This window comes from Ambystoma mexicanum, chromosome 5p (assembly GCF_040938575.1).
Source record: "Ambystoma mexicanum isolate Mex_15411 chromosome 5p, UKY_AmexF1_1, whole genome shotgun sequence".
NCBI lineage: Eukaryota > Metazoa > Chordata > Amphibia > Caudata > Ambystomatidae > Ambystoma > Ambystoma mexicanum.
Genome location: NC_090930.1, coordinates 807,476,165 through 807,501,430, shown reverse-complemented (window position 1 = coordinate 807,501,430; position 25,266 = coordinate 807,476,165). Strand labels below are relative to the sequence as shown.

Genomic DNA, 25,266 nt, shown 5'->3' with positions numbered 1-25,266 from the left:
GGCGATATGGGCACAAGGAACCACCAAAAAAAGGGGGGTGGTGGCATTCTGTATAAAAGATTGCTGAGGTTAACAATACAGGAGATTAAATAGGAGATGGAGGGTATATGGGTGGCAGCAAAATGTAAGAGGGGGAATCATATACTGACATTATGTGCGATATATGCCCTCAATACAGCACAAATAGGGTACTGTACAGTCGCTCGAGAAATTGAGATGGAAGGAGGAATTGCTAGTATGCGGTGGGGATTTCAAAATTGTAATGGACACATCCAAGGACTGGTGCTCGGTTAAAGAATGGGTATGTCAGGGAGAGACTCAACCAAGAGGTATATTGGCTGAGCTAATACGATATATTTCAAAAGATATCTGAGGGCTTTACGTTCTATTAAATTCCACATAAATCATATACGCGCATAGATCACATCTTTGTGGAAGCCAAACAAACATATGGTAAAGGAGGCCTCTATTCATACAGTGGGATGGTCAGATCACGATACGTTGATCACAATGTGTTCCTCAGGGATAAGATAGAACGGGAAAGGATGTGGACCACTAATAATACTTTGTTCAAGGACAGGATTTTTGACAAAAATATGAGGGATCTCATGAAGAACTATTTCCTCACGAATGACACTGGCGAACCAGGGCTAAATGTGGTATGGGAGGCGGTAAAGGCCACCTTACCACAGAGGATTATTGTGGAGGTAACAGCAAAGAAAAGGGAATGGGCCGTCATGGAAGAGAAATTGAAAAGGGAGATTAGGATACTGGAGGTACAGTTGAGATGGTGAGAGATGGAGGATGATTCCCTAATCCAAGATATATTGGCCAAAAGGCGGACACTGGAAGACGTGGTCAGACAAGGTGCTCGCTAATTTCAGATTTTGTAAGCAAACGTTTAATGAAAATGGAGATAAAGCAAATGTGATGCTGGCAAATAGACTAAAGAAACAGCAATAAGAGAGGGGTGAGGGGTAAAAGACGAAAATGGAAAATTGGTGTCTCACCTGAAAGAAATCAAAGGAAGGTTTGGAAGGTTCTATAGGGAGCTATATAGTGCAAAGGAGGGGATTGATACGAGCAGGTAAGGGCCTTCCTGGACAGGATAGATGTGCTGAATTTGAAGGCGGAGGATCAGGAGACACTGGACAACCCTAGAACGCTCCTTGGGTTATCTAGGGCAATAACCCAATTGAAGCCCAGAAAGGCCCCGAGGTCCGATGGATTTACATCTAGCTTTTACAAACGAAATGTTGACATACGAGCACCCTTTCTACAGAGATTATTCAATTCCATCTTGGAGGGTGCGGGAGCACCAGCATCATTATCCCAGGCTACGGTAATTGTACTTCATAAGGAAGGGCTAGATAGGGAAGATTTCCCTATTGAATTGTGATGCTAACTTTTTCACTAGTAGCCTAGTGAAGACATTGAATAGTTTCCTGCCTCAGCTGATAGACAAGGGTCAGGTGGGGTTTGTGTTAGGTGAGAATTGGTGCTGTCACACTGGGTGAGACTACACAAGACTTATCTGCTTGGTATTGGAAAACCCACCATTTGGCATAGGTCTGTACTACACAAGTTGGTAGTGTGACTGAGCAGCCAGGCCTATCTCAAGAAGGGTAAATGTGAGCTGTAGAGCTGTAAAAACGAAATCCGTCAATACAAGTAACCAAGTAACACTTAAACTCAAGGTTTCCGTTATAAATTGTTATTTAACATCAGTTTTAAATAAGCATTCTTTAAAAAGGCAATTCTTTGTAACGGTTCAAGTAGACTTTGGAAATATTTAACAGAATCAATAAAAATGGTGAATATTCATTGGATATGCTCCATACATTTCTCCTACACCCTCAAGTGACAAGAAATGGAGAGTGATCAGATCACTGGAGAGTACTGAGCGAGCTAAAACAGCACTGAAGAACTATAAACAAGCCATTTTCAGGACGAAAAGGGACTTTCTCCACAAAGAAATTGGCAACGCTGGCAACCAGCCAAGAGAGTTCTTCTCCGTGGTCACTAGGTTTTGCAAGCCAAACTGTATTGCGTCATCTCTTGAACCATCGCTAGCACAGGCCAACATGTTCAATGTAGTTTTCAAAGAAAAAATTTGAGTCATACAGGAAAGCATTGAGGTGGAGGGCCAGGTGTGTCGTGACTTGATAAATGACCTAGGCTTCAACATTCAGCCAGATGCATTAGCAGCAGGGAATAACGAAAACCGTGTAAGGTTTCATTTTCAACCAGTTACAGAGGATTTTATACAATCCCTTATTTTGAATCTCAAGCCCTCTAACGATTCCTTGTTTACATTGCCGGCCTGTATGGCTAGAAGCTTAGCACAATACCACTCCCTTTATGATTACATTTGTCAATAAATCGCTGGCGCAGGGCATTGTTCCTAGGGAGCTAAAAAAACTCCATCATTACACCACTATTAAAGAAACTGAACCCGGATCTGGCAAGCTTAACCCCTTAAGTGCCAAGGACGTGGTTGCTCGTCCTTCCCTCCAGGGTGCCAAGGACGAGATAGCTTGTCCTTTTTGGCACCTTGTTTTGACCGATCCCTGCAAAGCAGGGATCGTTCAAAACTGTAATCCAACGCCCGGGCTATGTGAGAGGGCTGGATTACCTTCAGTTTCACGTCGGTGTGCGTAATGCACGCTGGCATGAAAGTGAAAGTAATTTCACTGCGGCAGCCATTTCGGGCTGCAGAGGTGGAAAGAGAAGATAAGCTCCCTTCTCCCTCTCCCTCGATCTCCGGCTATATTTCAAGCCGGAGATCAAGGGAGGTGTTGTTGGAAAGAGGAGAATCTCCCCTTTCCAACAACACCTTGTGTGACACCATTGCTGGTCACGGATCTGGCTAGCAGTGCCACTAGACACCAGGGATGTCTTTTGAATGCGGGTGGGGGGGGAGGGCAGGCTGCTTACAGTAAGCAGCCCTCTAACCCACTCCCAGCCCCCAAAGCATGGGGGCACATATGGATAACCTTGGGGGTAGATGTCGGATCATCTGCCCCCAGGGAAGGGGGCAAATGACAAAAAAAATTATTTAAAAAAACGGGTCTGGGGGGGGCACTAGGCACCAGGGATATTTCTAGCACACGAAAGGGTGGTGGCCCTCATCCTTCCACACCAAGTGGAAAGGGGGGCCACCCCTTGCAGCCCTCCCTGGGGGCGGATTTCTGCCCCACCCACTAGGAGGGCCTGTCCCACAATTTTTGGTGGCCCTCTCCTCCCCCAGCCCAAATGGAGCGGGGCAGTGTACCTCACGCAGCCATTTGTAGGAGGCCCAGGGAGGCCTGCATGAGGTACCCCCGCCACCCATTTGGGGTGAGGGGGAAGAGGGCCACCACAAAATGTCAGACAGGCCCCCCCAATGGGTGGGGCAGTAGGTTTTGGGCAGCCTGGGGGCAGAATGGCAAACTATTGGGCCCATCTGCGCCAAGGGGAGTTGGGTAACCAAAGGAAAAAAAGTGAAAATGTTAGACAGCATTTTAAGGGGGGATGTGGGGCACCCCAAACCGACAGGGAATTTTCTAATGGGAAGGGGTGGTGGCCCCCTTCCCCCACCCACAATGGAGTGGGGGCCAGGTCATGCAGCCCTCCCTGGGGGCAGATATCTGCTCCTAGGAAGGGACCCCTGACCCCAGGGAGGAGTGCAGGACAGCCTCCCCCTTTATTTGTCGCAAGGAGGGCTACATGAGATGCGCCGCCCTTCCATTGGGGGGGGGGGGGTGGAGAGGTGCACCCCCCCTCACATACAAAATTCCCTGGCGGATTAGGGTGGCCCTCAGCCCCAAATGGGGTGTGGGGGGGGCACCTCATGCAGCCCTCCCTGGGGCAGATATCTGCCTGTAGGAAGGGGCAAATGTGTTTTCACTGGGGGGGGGGTTGGGGGGGGGTGAGGTTCAGTAGACCACCAGGGATGGCTTGCAAGGGGGGGCATGCTTGGAAAGAATGAGTGTAGATTTGTTTTTGCTGGGGTGACCGTAGGTAACACATGTTTTTTGTTTTGTTTACAGCCTTTTCTACGCGAGCAGCTGCAAAGTTATGTGAGTAATGTTTTTATTATTCTATGGTTAGGGCCCACTGTCAGTGGGGTGGGTGAGACTGGGGCTGGATTATTGGTTGTGTGGGTGGGAATGGGCTGTCTGGGCAGATATTTTGGTGGGCTGGGACACTGCAGTGGCAGGCCACAAATTGCCCCCTATGCCAGCAGAACATTGGTGTTTCCCTGGGAGCGGATGCCTCCCATGTGGGTTATCAGTCTGCAAGCCCAGGCTGCACCTCTGGCTGTACTACGTTACAGGTGTCACCTCCGGGGAGGAATGGGGATCCTGCTGGGGCTCCCTGGAGCCGCCGCTGTGCTTAGGGGATGGTACATGGATGTCCAAGGCCAGGGACATCACCTCCAACCGTCCTGGAGTTGCGGTTTGGCTGCATTACAGCTTTTCCCTTCGGGGAGGTATTGGCACACTACCGGACTCCCTGGTGGGGAGAAGCTGAAACGCAGGGCAGCCAGAGCTCCAGCAAAATCGCCACTAATATCCCTGGCCTTGGGCACCCTTCTCCCATGTGCGTCTTTGCTGGGGGTTCTGGGTAATAAATTCTGGGCCGATTTGCGCAAGTGAGACCTCTGCGGATTCCCACGGGTGTCTTCTTTTCGGAAATGCATGGGGTTCCCTGTTTTCCTTGGTGGCTTGGACACCCTAGGTCCATATCTGTATGGTGTGCCCTTCTGAAAAAATCATGAAATTCAACTGTCGGAAAAGACTTGGGGTTAGCCGTGTTTTAGGCTTTCCCCTTGGCGCCCAGATAGGTGCACCCAGACATGTGAGGTACCATTTTCATCGGGACACGTGTGGGAACTCGAGAAAGTGTGACATTTGTTGTGTTTGTGTGGTTTTCATAACGTTTCAACCCATTTGCTGGTGCACTTTGTCACAAAACCCTTTCATTTCCCAAATGTGCCCTACATTTAGTCGCTGCTTTAGGCACCATACACTTTTGCAACCTGCACAAGTCATCTACCCTTGAAAAGCTCTGCCTGTGCTCCTTCAAAAAAATGTATGCTTGCCGTTCCTCACCACATTGGTTTTCCTCATTTACCCATGCTAAGTATGTCTGTTCAGGCCGTAAGCATAAAACTCCTGTGTACCATGGCTCAGTGTTTGGCTTGTGGTATTGCTTGTTTTGTGAAACACTACAAAAAATGTGTGATTTCCTAACTGCAAGAGTCGGGGAATGTAGCGGAGCATTGTTTTTCTCAAAATTCATAGAAGCCATTGCCGTACCAAGCCAACCATGTCCACCACATACCTTTTATTCTGTAATTTTCTTGCTTTTTCCCCTAACTATGGAATTTTGCTCTACCTAGTTGTTGCCTGACCTGCGCAAATCACCCCTTCCTACACTTGGAATTTTGTCTACTTTTCAGAAATATATGCCTTTCTGTCCTCCAATTCGGCTTTCCTACCCTTTTCTTCCATTCCATCCACGCATGTCCACTTGGCAAAAATGGCCAAAATCGCCTACCTCTCACAAAACGGTTGATAACCACATCAAAATAATTTTATTTCGTTTCCACTCAACCTGTTCTTGAAACCCAGGAAATTGGGGAATTCAGCACAGCAAACCACTTGTTCCTAGCTCTTACAAGGAAAAAACCACAGGCTTCTTTGTACATCATTTTATTGCCATTTATTTTTTTTAAAACAACATTGGCGCCCTTTTTGCTTATTTTCTCTCACCCCCCCTACAGCAACCTAGGATTCCTGGGTGGAGTTACGACCGCCTACATATGTAGGAAAAAAGGGGCCAAATTTGGCCGAGATATCTCATGTAACAAAAAAGTTACAAGGCAGTGAATGGCGACATACCGAAATCACCAAAAAAGGCCTTGGCACTGGGGGGGAAAACCCAAGGCACTTAAAGGGTTGAAGAACTACCGGCCGGTTGCAGGCCTATCGTGGCCTGGAAAAATACTAGAGAAAGGGGTCACCTGGCAATTTCAAACTTTTGTTGAGAATGAGGCGCTGCTTGATGGGTTCTAATCAGGAATTCGGCCCAAGCATGGGAACGAAACGGGCGTGTTATTGGTGTATGACCAGTCGATAGAGGTCGCGGACAAAGGCTCACTCTTTTTGTGATGTTGGATCTGCCTGCGGCTTTCACAATATCCTACTTGAACGTCTGACAATGCCTGGCAATGCTCTGACAGGGTTTTACCGTTTATTCCTGAGGAAAACCATGCAGTAGTGGTGGGGGCTATGACAAACACCCATTTGTACTACTGTAATAGCCTGCCAAACAATTGTACAGGCTTCAGAATGCCCAGAATGCAGCAAGCAGACTGAATGGCAGCCTGGGGAGAGCGGACCATGTCCTCCCCACCCCCATTCTGTATTTGTTACTAGTTTGTTGGTAGCGAGCTGAGAAGCCAGGCCTATCTCAAGAGTGAATGTGAGCAGTACAAGTAGTTACACAGAGGACTTACAATCACAGTAGTTCAAGTAAACACTTATACTCAAGGCTTCTTGGTAAAACACGTATTCATTTATTACACAATCATTTAGAAAACATTTCATTAGCAGAAGACAAGTTAATATTATATACCAATACAAAACTCTAAGCTTTTAAGACAGTTTGAGCTCCCCTGAAATAGGAGCAAAATGGCAGTTCAGTTACTTAGTAGTGAACAAAAAGGACAAAAGTAAGTAGAATAGATTACATATACTTTCTAGGCAGTGCAAATAGTTTCAGTTCACTAGAAAAGTTCAATTCAAGTCAATAGGTCAGGCCAAAGTCAATGGGCTAGTGTTCTGGACAGGAAAGAGCAGTTCTGGTATCAAACAGTAAAGTCTTTGCAAAAGTTCTCAGAAGTAGTTTAGGCGAAAAAGAATAATTTGTGGGGTCACAAGCTGATTAGGTCTGAAAGTTGGGAATGTTTCACGAACTTTCACCGCGAGAGTGGCGTTCTCTCAATCGGGTTGGCACAGTACCTTTGTCTGAAGAAACAAATGCTGCTGAAGTGGTTGTTCCTGGCAGTTCCTGCAGATCTTGCTGTTCCTGATCCTCAGTCGTGGGGACAAGAGGGAGGACATCAGGAGACTCCTGGACTGTATGGGATTGTTGAAGAAAGCAAACAAAATGGAGTCACTTCAGTTCCAGTAGCTGTAGATTCAAGAACACAAACTGGTGTCCCTCTCCCTGGTTAATCCTAACCCGCCTTGAGAATGGTATCCAGGTGTCTTATGAGTTGATTGGTCCCATCAATTCAAAGGAAGAAGCCCTCCTTGAAGGAGCTTCTCTGTCGAATGGAGTTTGGCAATTCGGACCTGCAGCAGGGCTTCACCGGGCAACCCAACGGTCCAGGAGTTGCAGCAGCCGTCCTCTTCCAGCTCGTCTTTGGTTCTTTCGTTCCAGTGGTCGACTCTGCCTTCCAGTCCACGAGACTCGCCTTTTTAACAGTTCTCTCCCTTTCATTCCAGCCTAGCTGTCACTCACCCAGCAGAGTGGCTGTCCTTGCCGGACAGTCAGCCAGCCAATCATGCCAGAGTGCATTTCGGCCTCCTAGGAGACTAAGCACAGGGGGTTTCGGGCACCTCCCTCACTTCCTGCCCACCCCAGACACTCAGACGCCAAGGGCGGACTTCAGTCCTGAAGCCTGCCAAAAGGCACACGAACAAAGGGACCAAACCTGGTTTGGCGCGCAGAGAAAAACATTAGAAGGACCTTTCCAAAAAGAAATGGCGAAAAAAGAAGACCGGGACCCGTTTAAACAAAGGGGCTGAAGGCGCCCGCTTGAAAAACATGGCTCCTGTGATTTATAGCTACTGGTATTCGCGGTCGGGAAAAATCATGGTAGTTTGTTGTAAAACCACTGCCACCAGCCTTTTCAATAGGAAAGGGTAGCATTTGACTGCTACATGAGTGTTTAGACACAGGGGATATTATGTAACCCCTCCAGCACTCCATTGTAAGATGGTGTGTGCTGGGTCTAGGAATGTGGAAAAGACTAGTAAAGTCAATTTCACTTTACATTCTCTGGGAAACAGTAGTTGATCCCAGAGAAGGTTTTTAAACCTTTGAGAAGTCTAAAAGACATCCCTGTGTTACTGCACTGAGGGCGCTGTGTAACACACATGAAAAGATGATGCCTATGGAGTTATCTAAAACTCCATAATCAAAGAACACAAATGTAAAACACACATCAAAATACATGAAAGAGTGGGAAAAAAGGTTCACACTCTTTCCAGGTAAAAAAAAATCAAGTCCTCAAAATCCAGCAAAGTTGCTGGGGGTCTCTGAGGTGAAGGGAATTAGGAAATGTTTGAGAATTCTCCCTAAAACCCGCTGCCAATATCATTAGATGCTGACAAGGCATCCGACCGGGTGGAGTGGGGTTCTTGTTTTACACATCTGGGAAGATGGGATTTGGACAGAGATGGATGATGGGAATGGAGGCAGTATATCTTTGCCCTGTGGCGTTTACATCAATGAATGGAGTGGTGGCAGTCATGTTCTCGCTGAGCAGAAGGACGAGGCAGGGATGCCCACCTTCTCTGCTATTCGCCCTATCAATAGAGCCGCTGGCCATAGCTATAAAGAAGGACGAGGAGATTTGAGGATTCACAGTTGGAGGGAAGGGGTATGTGGTACACCCTTAGGTGCTTTACTGCAGTTGCAACTGCAGCCCGCAGTAAAAGCACACCACAGTAGTTAAAAGTAAACCACTGCCACCAGCCATTCATCGAGGAAAGGGTAACATAAAATTGTCACATGAGAAGCTAGACAAAGGGGATACTAAGTAACCCCTCCAGCACCCCATTGTAAGATAGTCTGTGCTGGGTCTAGAAAGTTACAAATGCAAGTAAATTCAATTTCACTTTACTGCTCTTGCAAACAGTAGTTTATCCAAGAGAAGGTCAACCTTTGGGAAATCTGGAAGACTTCCCTGTGCCACTGCACTGAAGGTGCTGTGTGACACAATGCAAAAGATTATGCCTATGGAGTTTGTAAAACTCCACAACCAAAAGAAACCCAGAGTTCAAAATCACATTAAAATACATGAGAGAGTGGGAACAAAGGGTCCCACTCTCTCCATGTAAAGAAATCAAGTCCTCAAAATCAAGCAAAGTTGCTGGGTGGTCTCCAAGGTAGAGAGAAATTAGCACATTTCTGAGAATTCTCCCCAACACCGTCAAAAGGCTTCTCTGGAGAATGGAGGTATAAATGAAAGATTTTAACAGATCTGTCTGTCAGATCGGTCTGTTATTATCATTTTGGCAGAGCCCTAACTGGATGCAATTCTCAGAATACGAGATATATTGCTCTCTGCTTAAGAGACTGGAATTCCCACAATTCTCATAATGGCAGCTGCCAGAGGGTGGTGCCAATAAAATGTGGAAAGACAATAGGCTCTGATGTCTCTTGCCCCATACACAGCCTGGATTCAGTGATATTAGCTCTAGCGATCGCAAAGTCACCCTGGTTATCGTTGAGCGCTAAAAATGTGTGTGGACATGTGATAAGAAAAAATGTGATAAGACAAATCCTCATTAATAACCTACTCATTTGTGACTTGCATTTGACGATCTATGTTTATTTCATGGGTTATCTATGAAGCTGGTAGTTCTTGTAACTAAATGAAAGCATACATTTAAAAGCCAGGTGTGTATTATTTAATTATTGACTTGTGAATTGTGAATCCAAAACGGCACAGTGTTTTACCTGGAATCAAAGAAGGTGCCATCGAGAAGGGATCCATTATAATGATATCTGAGGAAGTCCCCGACTTGACTTTTCCGCTCGCAGGATTCGGGCATAAACTGGATCTCGATGTTGATGCTATCTTTTGGATTGTGAAGATCCAGCAGTGCAACGTCAAAGACCAGGGAAGCCTGAGATGGGATATCCTTGCCTGCAGATGAGTAAATGTTGCAATGTAATATGTTAATTTTAATTTAGTTTTGAACAAAGCATTTTTCCAATAGTCCTCTTTTCTACTCAGTCGCCCACAGCATGTTAGCGAGAGTAACACATCCCACTGAATAACCATTTCATAATTCCTGAAGGTTTATTAAAATTGTTGATTCTACTTCATAGTAAAACAACTGCTCAGATTAGATCAAGTGCATTTGTTCTACTATCAGAAGAATTAGTAACTAAAGGAGGATTGAAACAGGACTGTGTATTAGTCCCCTGCTTATTTAACTTGTATATTGCAGATGTTGGACAAAGCCTAGAGGCGACATTACTTTATTCCTAAAATTGGCAGCATGAAGGCCCTATGAATTGCGTATGGAGATGATTCAGTTCTGTGTGATCAGACCCCAATAGGACCTCAGAAACATTGAACTCACTGTATGCATACTCAATGTAGAACAAGTTAGAAATACATTTAGAGAAATCAAAAATAATGACCTTCCCCACTAAACTCATGGAAGTTGGATAATGGTGCCATTAAAAATGTAGCTTCCTTTATGCACTTGGGATTCTTTATTACCAACTCGAAAGAAGAGAATTTGGTGAAAAAGAGAATGGAGAACAAGGTTCTGCCCATGGCAGCTAAAATATGGAAATTTGTCGAGGAATATGGAGGTTATTTGTACAAACCAATTATCATTGTATACTCATAAGATTCTACCAATTATTCTCTATGGGATGAATATTAAGATTGGTTTCCTTGGGCATGCTTCGCTTCCTTTCTAATCAGGTAATTAGGGGCTGAATTTGGAATTAATTTGCTTAGATCTTGGCTAAAACTCAAAGCTTTAGTTTATGTCTATGAATTAGGTTTGCAGCAAAACATATTCTGTATTACTACTTGAGAGAAATGTGGATAGCCAGATCGAATAAACAATTGAGTGCATTCATGTCTAATAGTAAACGTTTTGGACACAGATACGATTATGTATTGCATGATATTTGGAATCAAACTATTGCCATTATAAAATTAAAGAATAAAGCTATATTTTGGGATAATTGTATACACTTTGAAGGCCTAGAGAACATAAGGATATTGAAAGAATCTCTAAAAAAACATTCAGATCCTTACCCAAATATATTAAGTTTGTTCCCAGATAGAATTTATCGCAGACTATATATGCTTTCCCGATTCAATTGTCTAGGAATTGATGAGATTGTTGGAGCCAGATTGGGCATACGAAGGAACACTTGGGTATGTCCTTTAGGTTAGGAATTTGACTCACTAGCCCATCTATTAATAGAATGTAAGAGATGTCATGGCACTGTACTTTTGCTCGCTTTGTTCATAACTACAATAGGTTGACTACGAAGTGGCTGTTTTGTCTTTTTGGAAAAATGTGGACATTAATTTTAGTTGTAAATCATATGTTCATGTTTTATATGTTTTACATACTTAGGCTGTTATGACTATTTGCAAGGTTAACAAAACCATATCACATTAAATACAAAATAAATCCAAATTAACTTTCTAGGGTGTGTCAGTGAAGATTGGCTACAAAATAATTTTCCACCCGGGGCCATTGTTGTAGTTATTATGATATAGAAAAAAGCAAATAATCGCCTCCCTAGCGTTCAAAAAATTCTAACTACCTAAAACACTTTGCAGATTAATAAGCTAGAGTCTCTCTCCCTCTCGTACGTACGAACAACATTTTTTGTTCCAAAAACATTTGTCATGAGTTCTTGCTAAAACAAAGCTGTATGCTGGAAAATAATTAAACAAATGAGGTGTGGCTTTACCATCTCCATCTTCACCATAGGCTAGGAACGGAGGCACTGTGATGTAACGCTTCTCTCCAACACACATTCCAAGAAGACCCTTGTCCATGCCAGGGATTAGCCAGCCAATGCCCACGTATGTGTCGTAGGTCCTCATCCGATTGTGACTGTAATATAAAAGGAAGCGTGCACGTTTTAGGATTGACTAAAAATATTGTTATATCCAGCTTTGCTGCAAAATAGTTGCAGTTATGAAGTTATCCCAATCAAAAGATTAGTGAGACAATTATTACGAAATCAAAATACTTTTCTGACTTCAACACATCACTGCTGTATCTTAAATGGATTTTTGTCTGTTAGATTTTCTAAACAAGCTCCATAGAAAACAGATCACGATTCCTGGAGGTCCCAAGGATGCTAATGGAAAATAGCCGACATGTTTCTTCATCGAATGTAGAAACATACCAGGGTAATGATTGATATTATAGGTCCAACTTCACACTCACTGCTCTGTCAGATGGATATACTGTAGGGGCCTAACTATGTCGTCCCCCAGATCAACACAACTGGGAGTGCTGCTTCATTTTAGTGTCAGCAAACCAGTGTATGACACAGGTGCGAGGAAAGTGGATTTACCGGCAGATATCATTGCCAGCTGGCAGGGAGTCCTGATGGTGAAGAGCGGCCGCTGGACCCACTTAAGAACATTTACTTGTAGACAGAGCTATTTATTGAGAGAAAGCCTTCTACCCTACACCTGATCGGATATAAAAACACAATTTTATCAGCAACTGGCCGGTAGGTGTTTCGCTAGACATACAAATATTTTACAGTTCATTGGAAATCCGAGCATACATAGGTTGAGAAAACTATTGATGGAAAATAATTCTGTCTGAGGGAGGCTCATTTCATACAAACATCAATGTGTTCCTACTATGAAAACTTGAAAAAATGAAGGGGTGGGAATTAACAATGAACCATTCTGAAAAATAGCTTCCCCCCCCACTGTATTGAAACTGAATTATGAATGTATGCGATAAAGGAGATGGCTTAGTAAGCAGGTCAACAGAAGGAAGCAATAGACACATCTTTAATGATTCCATTTAGAAACTTGTAGTAATAATAATTAATAATATTTTCTTTGGGAAGGATGTTGGTTTCCACTTTTACCTCACTTGTTTATGATTTATAATTGCATCTTGGTACTTTAAGACTTTGATGTTTTCATACATGTACCTTAGGAACCACACTCCCAAGGTCTTTCAACCCGCATGAAGCCATTTGGATTCATAAAAGAAGCATGTGGTAAACTCAGTGGCCTAATATGCTGGTAAGGACATTCACATTATTTTGCCCTGCTGCCCCTGCCCATTTTGCAGACTTGTTTAATAGTCATTGCATAGATTACTTCAGTTACAAACTAATCTAGTCTAAACATTGCTCTGCCAACTTTAACCTGTAAGGTACTTTTGCTCTGTGGTTCCTTTGGACGGGGAAGCATACAGCCCATATCCGACAACTGAGGGGTGTGTGCATAAATTAAGTGAAAATAAATGTTTCTTAAAAGGAACGGTATGGTTAAATGCATGTTTTGTTTATGATGGTGGTGGCCGATTTATGGTTGCTTTAGGAACCAAAACTGGTGAATTGTTTAAAGGGGTGTTATTCTTGAAGTGCACCACAACAAATCCTCAGAGTTTCTTTCAAGTGAACTCAACAATAACGTCCCTTTAAACAACGTTTTTTTAATAATAGACACCAACATACCTACTGGTGATTTGGTGTCGTTAGAGGAAAGCTGCTGTGGGAACTAGAGCAGAGTAGCTGCAGTACGTGGCAGCAAAATAGGGGTCAGAAAGCCTCATGGAGGTGCTGAGTGGAAATTCCTCAGGCGGCCGCATTACATGGCCCGGTACTTGTTCTAGCAGTGCTGGTGGACGTACTTCGCACACGGGGGCTTGTAAATCACTCCAGAGTGCGCTGGCTGGAGCTGGCTCGCTTTCCTCTAACTACACCAAATCACCAGGATTTACACCTACTACTGTAAGAATGAATTGACGTCCATCTAACGTATAGCCCGCCCACGACTTCAGGCACAAGTAGGGTGAACTTCAGCTACCTGCTGCCCACAATTGGCCCACCATCACTACCAGCCTCTACTGCTGCATTGCTCTCTTTCCCCCTCCATCCCTTCACAGTCCAGATTAATGTAAAAGGGAGACACAATCCAGAGGCCCAGAGGAAGGCACCACATCTGGACGCCAAAATGTCCCCGGACTAGGCTTTCTACCAGCCTGTCCATTGTCAATCCTGGGAAGCATATTCCCGACGTAGACCAATGATTGGTCATTACCAAACTAAAGAGAAACACTTACTAGACGGTGTCTACCTTATTTAAAAAGGACAGTGACTTTTGTACCCCTAACGTCCTTTTCCACTGCACCATTAATTTATGGAACATGTATATACATGTATTATTATGGTGCTCGATTTTCTATTCCTACTGGTATTGAGTTTCGCCAAAGCATTTCAGCAGCTTTTTGCATTTTAAAACACACTCTACTGTTTATTGATTGTGAAGCAATGTCCTTTCTGTTGTCTTGAAAATGTTTTGTTTTACACAACTTTGAGACTGATGCTCAGATTTGATGTATTGTTCGTCTCAGAAAAATGGTATGTATTACCTTGAGTGTCTTACTACCTTTGTGCTGAGAAACATGTAATTAAATTCATGTAGTAATTTCACAAATGAGACTCTGAATAAGACTGATTGACTCAAAACTAGCCTTGTAGCTCAATGTACTCCAATACCTAAATGAAAAATGTGGGCCATAGGTGATTTATTTGAACACCAAGACAATTCTGCCTGAACAGAACAGCATACAAAATTATCGGTATGCTCCAATTCTAATCGGCGGCTACCAACCCCGCTTATTATACAATCTTGTTTTCAGCCCCAGGTTCCGCCTCTAGGGCTGCCCCTCTTGTTAAAATACCGCAGATGTCATAGTCGCCAGTTGGAAAGTAGCATTGTTATTAAGAAGAGACCACATATCCCGGGTATTTCTATTGGATAATACCTTTATCATAGCTTCTGCATCGGCTTGGAACCGCTGAGCCCTGGAATCCAGCAACCACTTTCTGTAGCGCTGTTTCCTTTTCTTTTTCTGGCACACTTTATCTTCAAGGTTCTGCATGCAGTTCGATAGCTCTAAGATTGGCTCTAAGCTCTCTTTTCTTCTGGGTGACTTCCCAATTAGGGGTATGTGACTTCTTTTAGTCCTGTTTACACCCCCTTACTGTTTTCATCTGGAATGCTAGAGGGACCGCAGTGTACTCAACCTCTCCACTGTTACTCTGCATAATGCCTTTTAATCTAGACGAGATTTTAGTGACCTCCTTCTGTGGGATTTTTGTACGATTACAGCCTTGGTCGACCTGTGGTGGCTCGTCTAAGGGGGGGAAATGCTCTTTCTATGCTACCCTTGAAGGTAAGTTTTAACATAGCATGGTCACCACTTGCCATTGGTATAACCTTCAAGGTCTCCAAGACTACATAAATATCCTTGGATACAAAAATGTAATCCAAGTGAGCCCTTAATGCTTCTCTTGACCATGTTGCTCTTCCCGGGATATTCTGTTAGGGAGTATTCTCAGAAATGTGCTAATTCCCTCCCCCTTAGAGACCCCAGCAACTTTGCTGGATCTTGAGGGATTTTTTTTAAGAGAGTGTGACCCTTTTTCCCACTCATGTATTTTAATGTGAATTTTACCTCTTTTTCATTTGGTTATGGAGTCTGACACACTCCATAGGCATCTTTTACATTGTGTCACACAGCACCTTCAGTGCAGTGGCACAGCGAAGCCTTCCAGATTTTCCCAAGGTTTAAATACCTTCCTCTGGGATAAACTACTATTTCACAGGACAGTGAAGTGAAATCGACTTTACTTACCATTGTAACTTTCTAGACCCAGCGCACACTATCTGACAATAGAGTGCTGGAGGGGTTACTTAGTATCCCCTCTGTCTAGATTCACATGCAACATTTTATTTTACCCTTTGCTCACTGAATGGCTGGTGGCATTGGTTTAATTTGAACTACCATGGTTTGCATTTACCGCAGGCTGCGTTCGCGACTCCGGTAAAACAACTGCAGGAGCCATCTTTTTCAAAATGGCGCAGAGCCATCTTTGACAAAATGACCCCCGGTCTTTTTTCGCCAGTTCTTTGTGGAAAGGTCCTTCTAGAGATTTTCTCTACGCACCAAACCAGGTTTGGTCTCTTTGTTCATTTTGCCTTTGGTGGTCTTCAGGAGTGAAACCCGCCTCTGGCTCCAGAGTGTCTGGTGTAGGCAGGAAGTGAGGGAGGTGCCCGAAACTCCCTGTGCTTAGTCTCCTAGGAGACCCAAATGCACTCTGTGGTGATTGGCTGGCTGACTGTCCGGCAAGGACAGCCACCCTGCTGGGTGAGTGACAGCTAGGCTGGAATGAAGGGGAGAGAAAACTGAATAGAAGGCGAGTCTTTTGGCTTGGAAGGCAGAGTCGACCACTGGACGAAGGAACCGAAGAAGAACTTGAAGAGGACGCCTGCTGCAACTCCTGGACCGTTGGTTTGCCCGGTGAAGCCCTGCTGCAGTGCCGAAAACACCAAGTTCGCATCGACAGAGAAGCCTCTGCAAGGACGACTTCTCCCTTTGAGTTGGTGGGACCAATCAACTCCAAAGTAAGCCACCTGGACATTAATCTCAGAGCTGGTTGAATTTCCAGTTGCTGCTGGAAACCGTAGAGCCAGGGAGAGGAACACCAGATTGTGTGCGTTGCTTTTAAGCTGGCCTAGAGCTTTTGGAAGATCCTCCGGACTCCCCAGAAGCAGGACTGACCAAGCCTGAGCCCCCTCAAGAGTGCGGGACCCCAGAAGCCAGGAAAGCCCACCTCAACTTGGTATTTGCGGTAGTCGCAAGGAACTGAAACGCGAAACAGTCACTGAAAGTGAAGTTTGCTGGTTGCTAGTTTTGACCGTCCCAGTGCAGTGCAGGAGTCTTCTGACGTCCTCCCTTTTGTCCCCACGACTGAGGCCCAGGAACAGTGTGATCTTCAGAGCTGCACAGGAACAGAAGTCATCAGCTGCATCTTTTCTTCATTTCTAAAGGTACTGTAAAACACGTATAAGAGAACTTACCTCTTGCCGTAGAAGTGCTTGTAACTTCCACAACTCACAAGTATAATCAGCTTGTGGCCCTACATTTGATTCTTCTTTTCATCAAAGACTCCTAAGAACTTGTGCAAAGACTTTTCCATTTACTTACCAGAAGTGCTTCACCCTATCCAAGACTTTTGCCCATTGACTTTGGCTTAGCCTATTGAATTGTATGACTCTTCTAGGAGGATTAAAAAAGGTTTTGCCCTGCTTAAGAAATTAGATCTCTTTGCCACCACACTTTGCCTTTTACCAACTTTTAAGAGTATTCTGAATGCCAACAGTAGGATATTAATGTCCTCAGCACCCTAGTTATTGAAGTCACCTGTGGGTGTAGGTTGTGTCTGTGGGCCATCCCAAAAGGGTATTTTCTGATTCAGAAACTCAGAGTGTACAGTATTGAAGTGTATTTGTGTGTTACTATTATATTGCTCCCTTTTAAAGAAGGCTTTATAACTGATAAATTAATAATTGTTTATGCAAGAAACCTTGAGTGTAAGAGTTTATTTGAAAACCTGCAACTGTGAATCTTTGTGCAACTCCACTACTGCTCACATTTCCCCTCTTGAGATAAGCCTGGCTGCTCAACACGGTAGCAAAACTGTGTAGTACAAGCTTATACCAAAGGTTGGGTTGCCTATACCTGTAGTTATAGTTTTTTGTAGTGTTCCCAGAGGGTACTGCATTCAAACTTTGCCTAACATATCCCCTTCAGGTCTCTGTTTAGCATTATGATGTTTCTTTCCTTCAATTCGGATACCCAAAGCCTTGCCTTCGCAGAGAGTTTGTCCTTATGCAGCTTTAAACCACTCACATCCAGGCTTTTAATATGCATTCACCACTGAGTCAATCAAGGCCTCATCTCCTATTCCCAGAGGATTCCAGTAAACATTCACTAAAAGTAATGTCTGCAAACTCATTTCCCTCTAAGACTACCATATGTACAAAAGTGTTAAACTGGATATATTTTACAATTTCCCATTTAACTCACCTTCTCACCAGCTTTATCAGGCCCGCTGATGCACGGCTTTTTGTCAGGGCGGGGGAAAAGCAGACAAAACCCTCACAAAACGGCCCGGAGGTCAACCAGGTTTCCTGCATGCGAATAATATCCAAAGGTACCAGGTCTACACCCCCCCCCCCTCATTAAACAAGTGCCTAAAACCCCTGCTATTCCAGGAAATCATGGAGGATGGACGTCTTCCTTGAATAGAGATCTACAGGTCCCCGTTATGTACTAAGAATCTCTTTAATTTCCCTGTGTTTGCTTGGGGACGATATCCTTTTCCCTCCAACAATCAAAAGTGACCCTCAAGCCTACTCTCCCCCCCCTTACCCCCCAGGGATGCAGTACTTTGTCAGGTTAGTTAAACTTGCCCCTTCACTCTCCCGGATTACGCCACCCTCTACCGAGAATCAGAGTTCCTCCGACGCACATCATGACATCTCCCCTCTGATAGTTCAAAGCCTAGCGGCAGAACATCCATTGCAACCTCCAATAGGACATTTCTTTACCAAGTTTGAAAACAAATGAAGCGTCACCCAATCGAGGCAATCCTCCTCCACAAATTCTACTATGTTTATGTCTTCCTGATTGATAAACCTCAGTTTCGGGGAGCAATGTAAGCGTTTCAGGACATTGGCTCTGTTCAATATCAAGCCGTCCTTTTCCGGGATCAGTCGCTCAATCTTTATGAACATCTTTCCCATATTTGCAGCTTCAGCAATGAAAGGGAAGCTTTGTTCTTTCCGTCGGCCGGAATTCCCAGCCCACTGTTTCTTGCCTGGCCCACAGTCACTCTTACGATTGATGGCTGGGCTTCTCTTTTGTTCCATAATACTAAAACTAGGTGACATTAGCCATGCTTCACCCTTTGGAATTCGCTGATCCTCTTTGTTTCTTCTGGGAGGTCGTCGCTTTGGGGACCGTGGTGTCCAGGTCAAAGGTCACGTTCACCAAATCCATTTCTCCCATATATGAATTCTCGGAGTAAGTAGAGAGGTTTAATAACAGTTGAATATCTTCTTCCGGGATCTCAATATTAACCAATTCTCCCTTCTTCTCCAATGTAGTTCCACGTCCCGTCCTCTTGAGACTCATCCCTCCCTTTATCAGCTTAGGGGAGCGAAAGATTTCGTAAAAAAGCTCCTGAGCCACAGGGTCGCTCCCTTTCCTTTGTCACTTGTTTCTTGGGCTTTTTTAGTTGATGGGGGCGACTGAGTTTGCTTTTTCGTGGGTGCTGCTCTCTTTATTGTCAAAGACGTTCTGTTTCACCCCTGACGCAGCACCTTTATCTTGGGGATTGTCTCTGGTCATCCCAGTCCCTATTCTTGTAGACTTCTGTGTCGAATCGATGTAGCCAGATTGCTTTAGGCGCTCCCCCATAACCCTCTGTCCACCAGCATTTCTCATTTTAGAAGGCCTCCCAAGCTTTCAGTAGGCAGAGCCCTCACTTCCCCAGACCTCACATTCGGCTGGTCCGTGGCCCACTGGCTTGAATTGCCAATTGCCGGCACTTGTCTAGGCATTAATGGACAGGCTCAGCTTGTCTATCATGAATATCCTTTTGATGTCTGGGTTAAAGTAATGAAGCCTGTTGCCTCTCTAGCATTATAGACCGGTTTTGTTTAGAATGTGACATCTCTATGAAGCAAACATGGAGATGTGCAATGTAAGTGGTGAAGAATATTCTGTTGAAACTGAGGGATTGAGTAGGTTACTGAGTAAAGATGTCAGATGACTCAAGAACACTCCCAGAGATAGTTCAAAACGGTTTTATTGTAATTTTCAGAAGAGTGCCAGGGCTGTCCCTCTCTTCATCGTCTAAAAGTACCAATCCCTCCTAACCCAGGCAATCCTTACTCCCCAGTTAGTATATACTGAAGGCTTTGATGCCTGATCCGTCTGCACTCCTTCTGGGACTTCCTAAATCGACCCTACACTTTCAATTTTATTAGTAAACTAAAAGGGATTTCAGGGTGAGACTTTCAAGTTCTCTGCCAGACTCTGTTTTTTTCTTATCACACCAAGTACTTTCTCCCTCCCTTCCTCCAATGTTCTCCTTCGCTGCTCTCCTGCTCCACGCTTCACCCACCTTTGCTCTCCCTATGCCCTTCTCCTCTGTTCCCCGGATCTCTCTCACTCCTTCTACCACTTGCCTCCACCCTTTGATGTTATGTCACCCTACTTTTACTTCCTCCACCACACTACCACTCCACTTCACCCCACATTCTATTCAATCACACACTTTTTCACTCTCCCAATCACTTCACATTCACTCCATACACTCCCTCCAATAATATCAGTCACTACTCGTACTCGCACACTCACAACATATAACCTCCAAACCTCAGCTCAACACTCCAGTCTGCTGTCTTTCCTCCTGCTGGTCTCTTGGTCTGCCATCCACTCATCCTGTGCCCTCACCCTAACAACTCACAACTTCCTATTTCCTGGGGAAGTTCTTACCCCCACCCCGAACCCCTCCTATCCTCTTATTAGTGGTCTGTTCCTCTCCAATCTGGCCCCATCTTCCTGCTCGGGATTTGTTTTTAAATAGAGTGCAAAACCCTGCCCCTTTTCTCTGTGTGGGACTGCTGCCAGGCAGGAAAGGGGGCCTGCATTGTCTAATGTCCACATATGTGTTAGGGAGCCGTGGCATGGCTTCCTCCAAGTGGGTGCAGTCTTTGGTGGGGTTTGTGGCATTTTGTTAAGTCCCTGATATTTCAGGAGTGACTTCACTGCAGCATGCACCCACTTTCTCATCTTTCCCCGGCCGCTCCTCTCTCACTTTGCTCGTTAAGTGCGTGGAATTCTGGCAGGCTGTGCTCTCACCACTGTCCTTTCTTTTGTGGTATTCACACTGGGTCTGAAATCAAGAGTGAAAACTTTGGCGGCATGTGGTTCCATAGGTTTGGAGTGATGTAAGTGGTGTGAGGAACCCGAGGGCATTCTTACTTATTTTCCCCATGAATCCTTCTCAGGTGGCCAGGGAAAGGTCATTGCTTTTGGATCCCGACCCTTAGGGTGGATATGCGAGGGAGGATCACCTGGGTGGAGGGAACTTGGGGAGAGGATGTCCTTAGGTGAGATATGGTATCCCCCCCCCATTCCCTGTTCAGAATGAACCTTCTATCCCTCAAGACTTTGTAGGCTACTGACGGCCCTTTCCCTTTTCTTCCTGCCAAAATGTCCCCAAGAAACACCACAGCAACACTGGGACGAGGAAGAGACCAACTAGGAGGACACATCCTCATTTGGGTGAGAAATACAGATCAGCCCTATAATGTTAATGCAGACCCATATCAGTCAAGTACCAAGATGAGGAGGCGCCAACACAGTTATGCAAACTTTCTTCAATTCAACCCTCTGAAAACACCACTCTAGTACTGAGACGAAGAAAAGGGCTACGCAGGAATTCAGATGAAGCCGCCAGGCATGTCCCGTTAATGAGCTTTTCTATGGTCCGGCAATTGGATTGAATTGACCCACACAGCAAGTAATTCAACAATTTCAATGGATATAAAAATGCGGGCTGCACAGCACGAGACGAGAGAGACCGCAGGCTGAAGCTTGAAGCCAGCTGGTGCGAAGCAGGCTGGAGAGAGGTGGACTGGAGAGACAGGAGCAGGAGACATGGGTGCTGGAAGCCGTATCGAGCAGGGGAAAGGGACACCAGGGCCGAGAGAGGGTCTGGAGGTCCTGCAAGCCCTCTGTGTCGGAGCTGTGGGTCGCCGAAGTGCTCAAGTCATCGAGGGTCTCCAGGAGAGCAAGCAGTGCTCTCTATGACCTCTGCAACGGAAGAGGAGAGGTATTGGAGTCTGAAAGCAGAACGGTAAGAAGCCAATGGGAGCAGCTGTGTAAAGCTGGTGAGTGGAAAAAGGGAACACTCATGCCAGGGCGCTCCGGGAACTTGAAACAAACACTGTTTGGATATCGAACAAACTGAAAATTGTTATGAACATTTTTGAATGCCGAAGCAAGTGCTTTCAAATACTGAATGAATTGAAAGTTGTTATAAGCACTTTTGAATGCCAAATGCTGCACAGAGCAAAAGCAAGTTATGAGTACTTGTGAATAGAATGAAAGTAAGGTGTTGCAAGCAGCAGATACCACGGAATGAATTTTTAACATACAAGTATGGCAAACCCAAGGAAATACCAAGAAGGGTATGAAACGGGAAACCAAGTATTGAACAAAGCTAAAAGTGTGTAAAGAACTGCAGGTTAATAGGAAACCTATATTGGCAAGAGCCAGAAGAATATAGGGGTATTGATTGCGTGACCTGTAATCGGTGGACCGTGTGGTCTGACAACTGTGCCTAGACCGATTGCCACCCCCCCCCCCTTTATGGAAAGAGTCAATGAAAGTATCCATAAAGAAGATTGTTATACAACAGTTGCTTGTGTGACTTTGAAGTCAAGAAACAGAACTATATTGGTGAACCAGTGAGAAATGCTGATGACAAAAGAGTTGGGAAGTGTCCAAAGGAATTGTGTTTTGAAAATCTGGAAGATTTGACCTCTTGGGGAAGGAAACACCAATACCGTGTGAACTATTTTGATCTTCGGGAAGGTGAAGATGACTACAAGCCAGGAGCTGGAAGAAGCTTGGAACTATGTTTTGAACACTTTTCATTTCTTATGCTGAGATCCCTACACGTTGTATTCAGTTGGTTGTGAGGGCAAGTATAGGTTTTGGACAGAGACATACTTTTGAGGTGGACTTCCAGATGCAGACTATCCTTAGTTTTCTTTGGGGAGGAACATCCCACCTTAGCATAGGGTAAGTTAGGCCTTACTCCATCCTGACTTTTAAGTTAAATAAAGCCTTTTTGAGAACCAATCTTGAAACGGTTGTCTGTCTTACTTCATGATGCCTTCACAGTGGGTACTGTTTAAGTACAAACCGGCACTTGGGGAGGCGACACAAATTGGGCCCTATCAACTGCCAATGTCCCCCTGTGGGGTAGGACTGGCTCTGGATTCCTCCCCGTTAGGCCTCCCACCCCACACAGAGGGCTTCCCATTCCCTTTTGCAAAAGTCAGGTTACTGGCCATGTGCCAATGAGGACTCATCTCAAGAGTGCTATGCATATATCTAACCATCTCTGAACATTGGTGTCTGAACACTTATCACATAGACGAGTCCAGTTGAGTTCAGTGCAAGTTGAGTCATGTTATATTAAGTTATTTGTGATTTATAAAGTGTCCAAATCCAAAGGCATGAGGGCACTTTAGGAGAGCAATTACTAGGTTAGTCTAGCAGGTATTGATAAAAGAAATGGGTTTTCAGGGCTTTCCAGAATGTTCAAAAGTTTGGTTTCGATTCAAAGAGAAACTTTTGCATCCAGCTGAGTTTAATTTATATCGAGGAGGAACCAGCAAGTTAGCGGTAGAGGCACAGCATGGTCGACTGGTGCAATCACAAGATAATCTATTTGCCAAGTATCTTGGGGCTTTTCCATAGACACATTTGTGGATCAGAATGATTTTAAAAGAAATCCTGGCAGCTGTCAATGCAGATGTCGGAGGCAGGAGTAAGAGAAGCCCGAAATGTAAGGTTAAGAACAAATCTTAGGGAATTGTTTTGTAGGATTTGTAGTTTGACAGAGAAATTAAGGCCTATGTAAAGAAAGTTACAGTAGTCCAGCATCGAGCTAATGATGGCACATGCAATTACGGACAAGTAGTTGGTTCTGGTTTGAAGAAACTCAATTTGCTTCAGGAGCTTTTTTGATGTTACATCATTTACAGTATTTTGTTCCCTATATTTGTAAGTGCCCTTTTTTCCCCATCATGGCAAAACATTTAATGATACAATGGTACTCTGTGTTTCACCCATGGTATTGAAATGTGATATTAAGCAACATATTCTGAAATGCACATTCCAGGTACTTACTGTTACTATTTGGGGGCAGTCATCCAAGACACCCTTGGAGTAACCTAAATGTAAAGAAGGAGCAGTCATGTTTATGTCTGCACTTGATGTGGCAACTAGGCTTGTGGTAACTCAGTTGCAAAATTGTGGTGGAAAAGGAGTTAAAGAATTCCATGTGTTTATAGATGGACTGTCAACATCCAAACTCAGCTATTCAGACAGAGGTGAACCAAAGGTTGAAGGTAACCTAGGCTATCCTGTTCGAAGTGTTGCCCTAATAGCATGAGCCAACAATTTATGCAAGCAGGTAAACAGAGCAGCTTTTGCATTAAGGACAGTTTATAATCACTGTGAGGATGACGATTGTACATTCTATAGCATATTGCTGAGTCACAAGGGTATGCCCCCCTATGGCAACCTTAAGCCTTTGACAGGTTGTCCTTATAACAGGTGAAGTGAAATGGAAGACACAGTATTAGACTTTCTTTGCAGATTTTATATTTCCATTAAAATAGGAGTGGAAAGGCAAAGCTGCCACATGGGGAGGGTTCTTTAAGGCATACCACTGGAAACGTACACACAGCATTCATGTGGGTTTCACCCATGTGGGTGCTGGAGGCTGACGCATATCTTATTATCTGGCCTGACACTGAGATGGAGGACCAAGCTACACTTTACTTACTCTGACCATGGCGACTCATCTGGTCAGTTCTTAAGTGAAGGTCTTCCTGGAAGAGGTTGTTGGAATGTCCAATGGAGTCTCATTTTACTACGATAAGCTCAATGGATGGTCCTAGTGAAGGAGCTTCAGAGGAAAAATAATGGCATGAGGGTGAGCAGGTGCTGACGGAGATTCACAGCTTAACAGAGAGGTCTTTCTCTGGTCTGCTCTTTGATGAGTGTGAAAAGCCAATGGAGAACTCATGGGTGTAGTTTTTACCTGATGAAGTCACATTGTTGCATGCTCTCAGTTAGCAACCCTGGATCATGTGGAGATGCATTTCACATGTTCAGTATGGGATTTCTTCTACAATAAATTCTTGACAATAATTTGTATGGTCGTGTCAAAACCTTTCTACACAAACTTTTCCTGTCCAGGTTCACAAAACAATGGAACAGCATCACTCCACTGTCAGAGAAACCCACATGAGAATATGAATATTAAACTGGATCAAAGAGAGACTTTTTGGATCGACAAACTGGGATGCCTGAACCCGGCTGGGATGAATGATGAGATCAATTACCAATGTTACCTCTAGAAAGAATGTTACACTTAAATTGATGTCCTTCTCGGATGATTTGTTTTATATGCTGTAACTGCCCTTCTATGTACATTTGTCACTTTACCATGCCATATTATTTGAGTTTTAAAATTTGAAAATTGCACGTGGTTGGTGTGGAATTCTAAGCTAATACATGTTGACAATACATAGGGTTATCCCATTGATCTTTATGTCGAGTCATTTGACTA

At 44.4% G+C, this 25,266-nt stretch overlaps 1 protein-coding gene across 1 annotated transcript in view; it reads right to left on the bottom strand.

Moving 5' to 3' along the window:
* FKBP9 (FKBP prolyl isomerase 9) overlaps positions 1-25,266 on the bottom strand; it is a 371,826-nt gene that overhangs the window by 208,130 nt on the left and 138,430 nt on the right. The window contains exons 4-5 of the mRNA XM_069613232.1: positions 11,740-11,885; positions 9,742-9,931 (exon numbers count right to left, since the gene is read on the bottom strand). Coding sequence (XP_069469333.1) covers positions 9,742-9,931; positions 11,740-11,885 — 336 coding nt within the window. The remainder of the gene's footprint in view (positions 1-9,741; positions 9,932-11,739; positions 11,886-25,266) is intronic.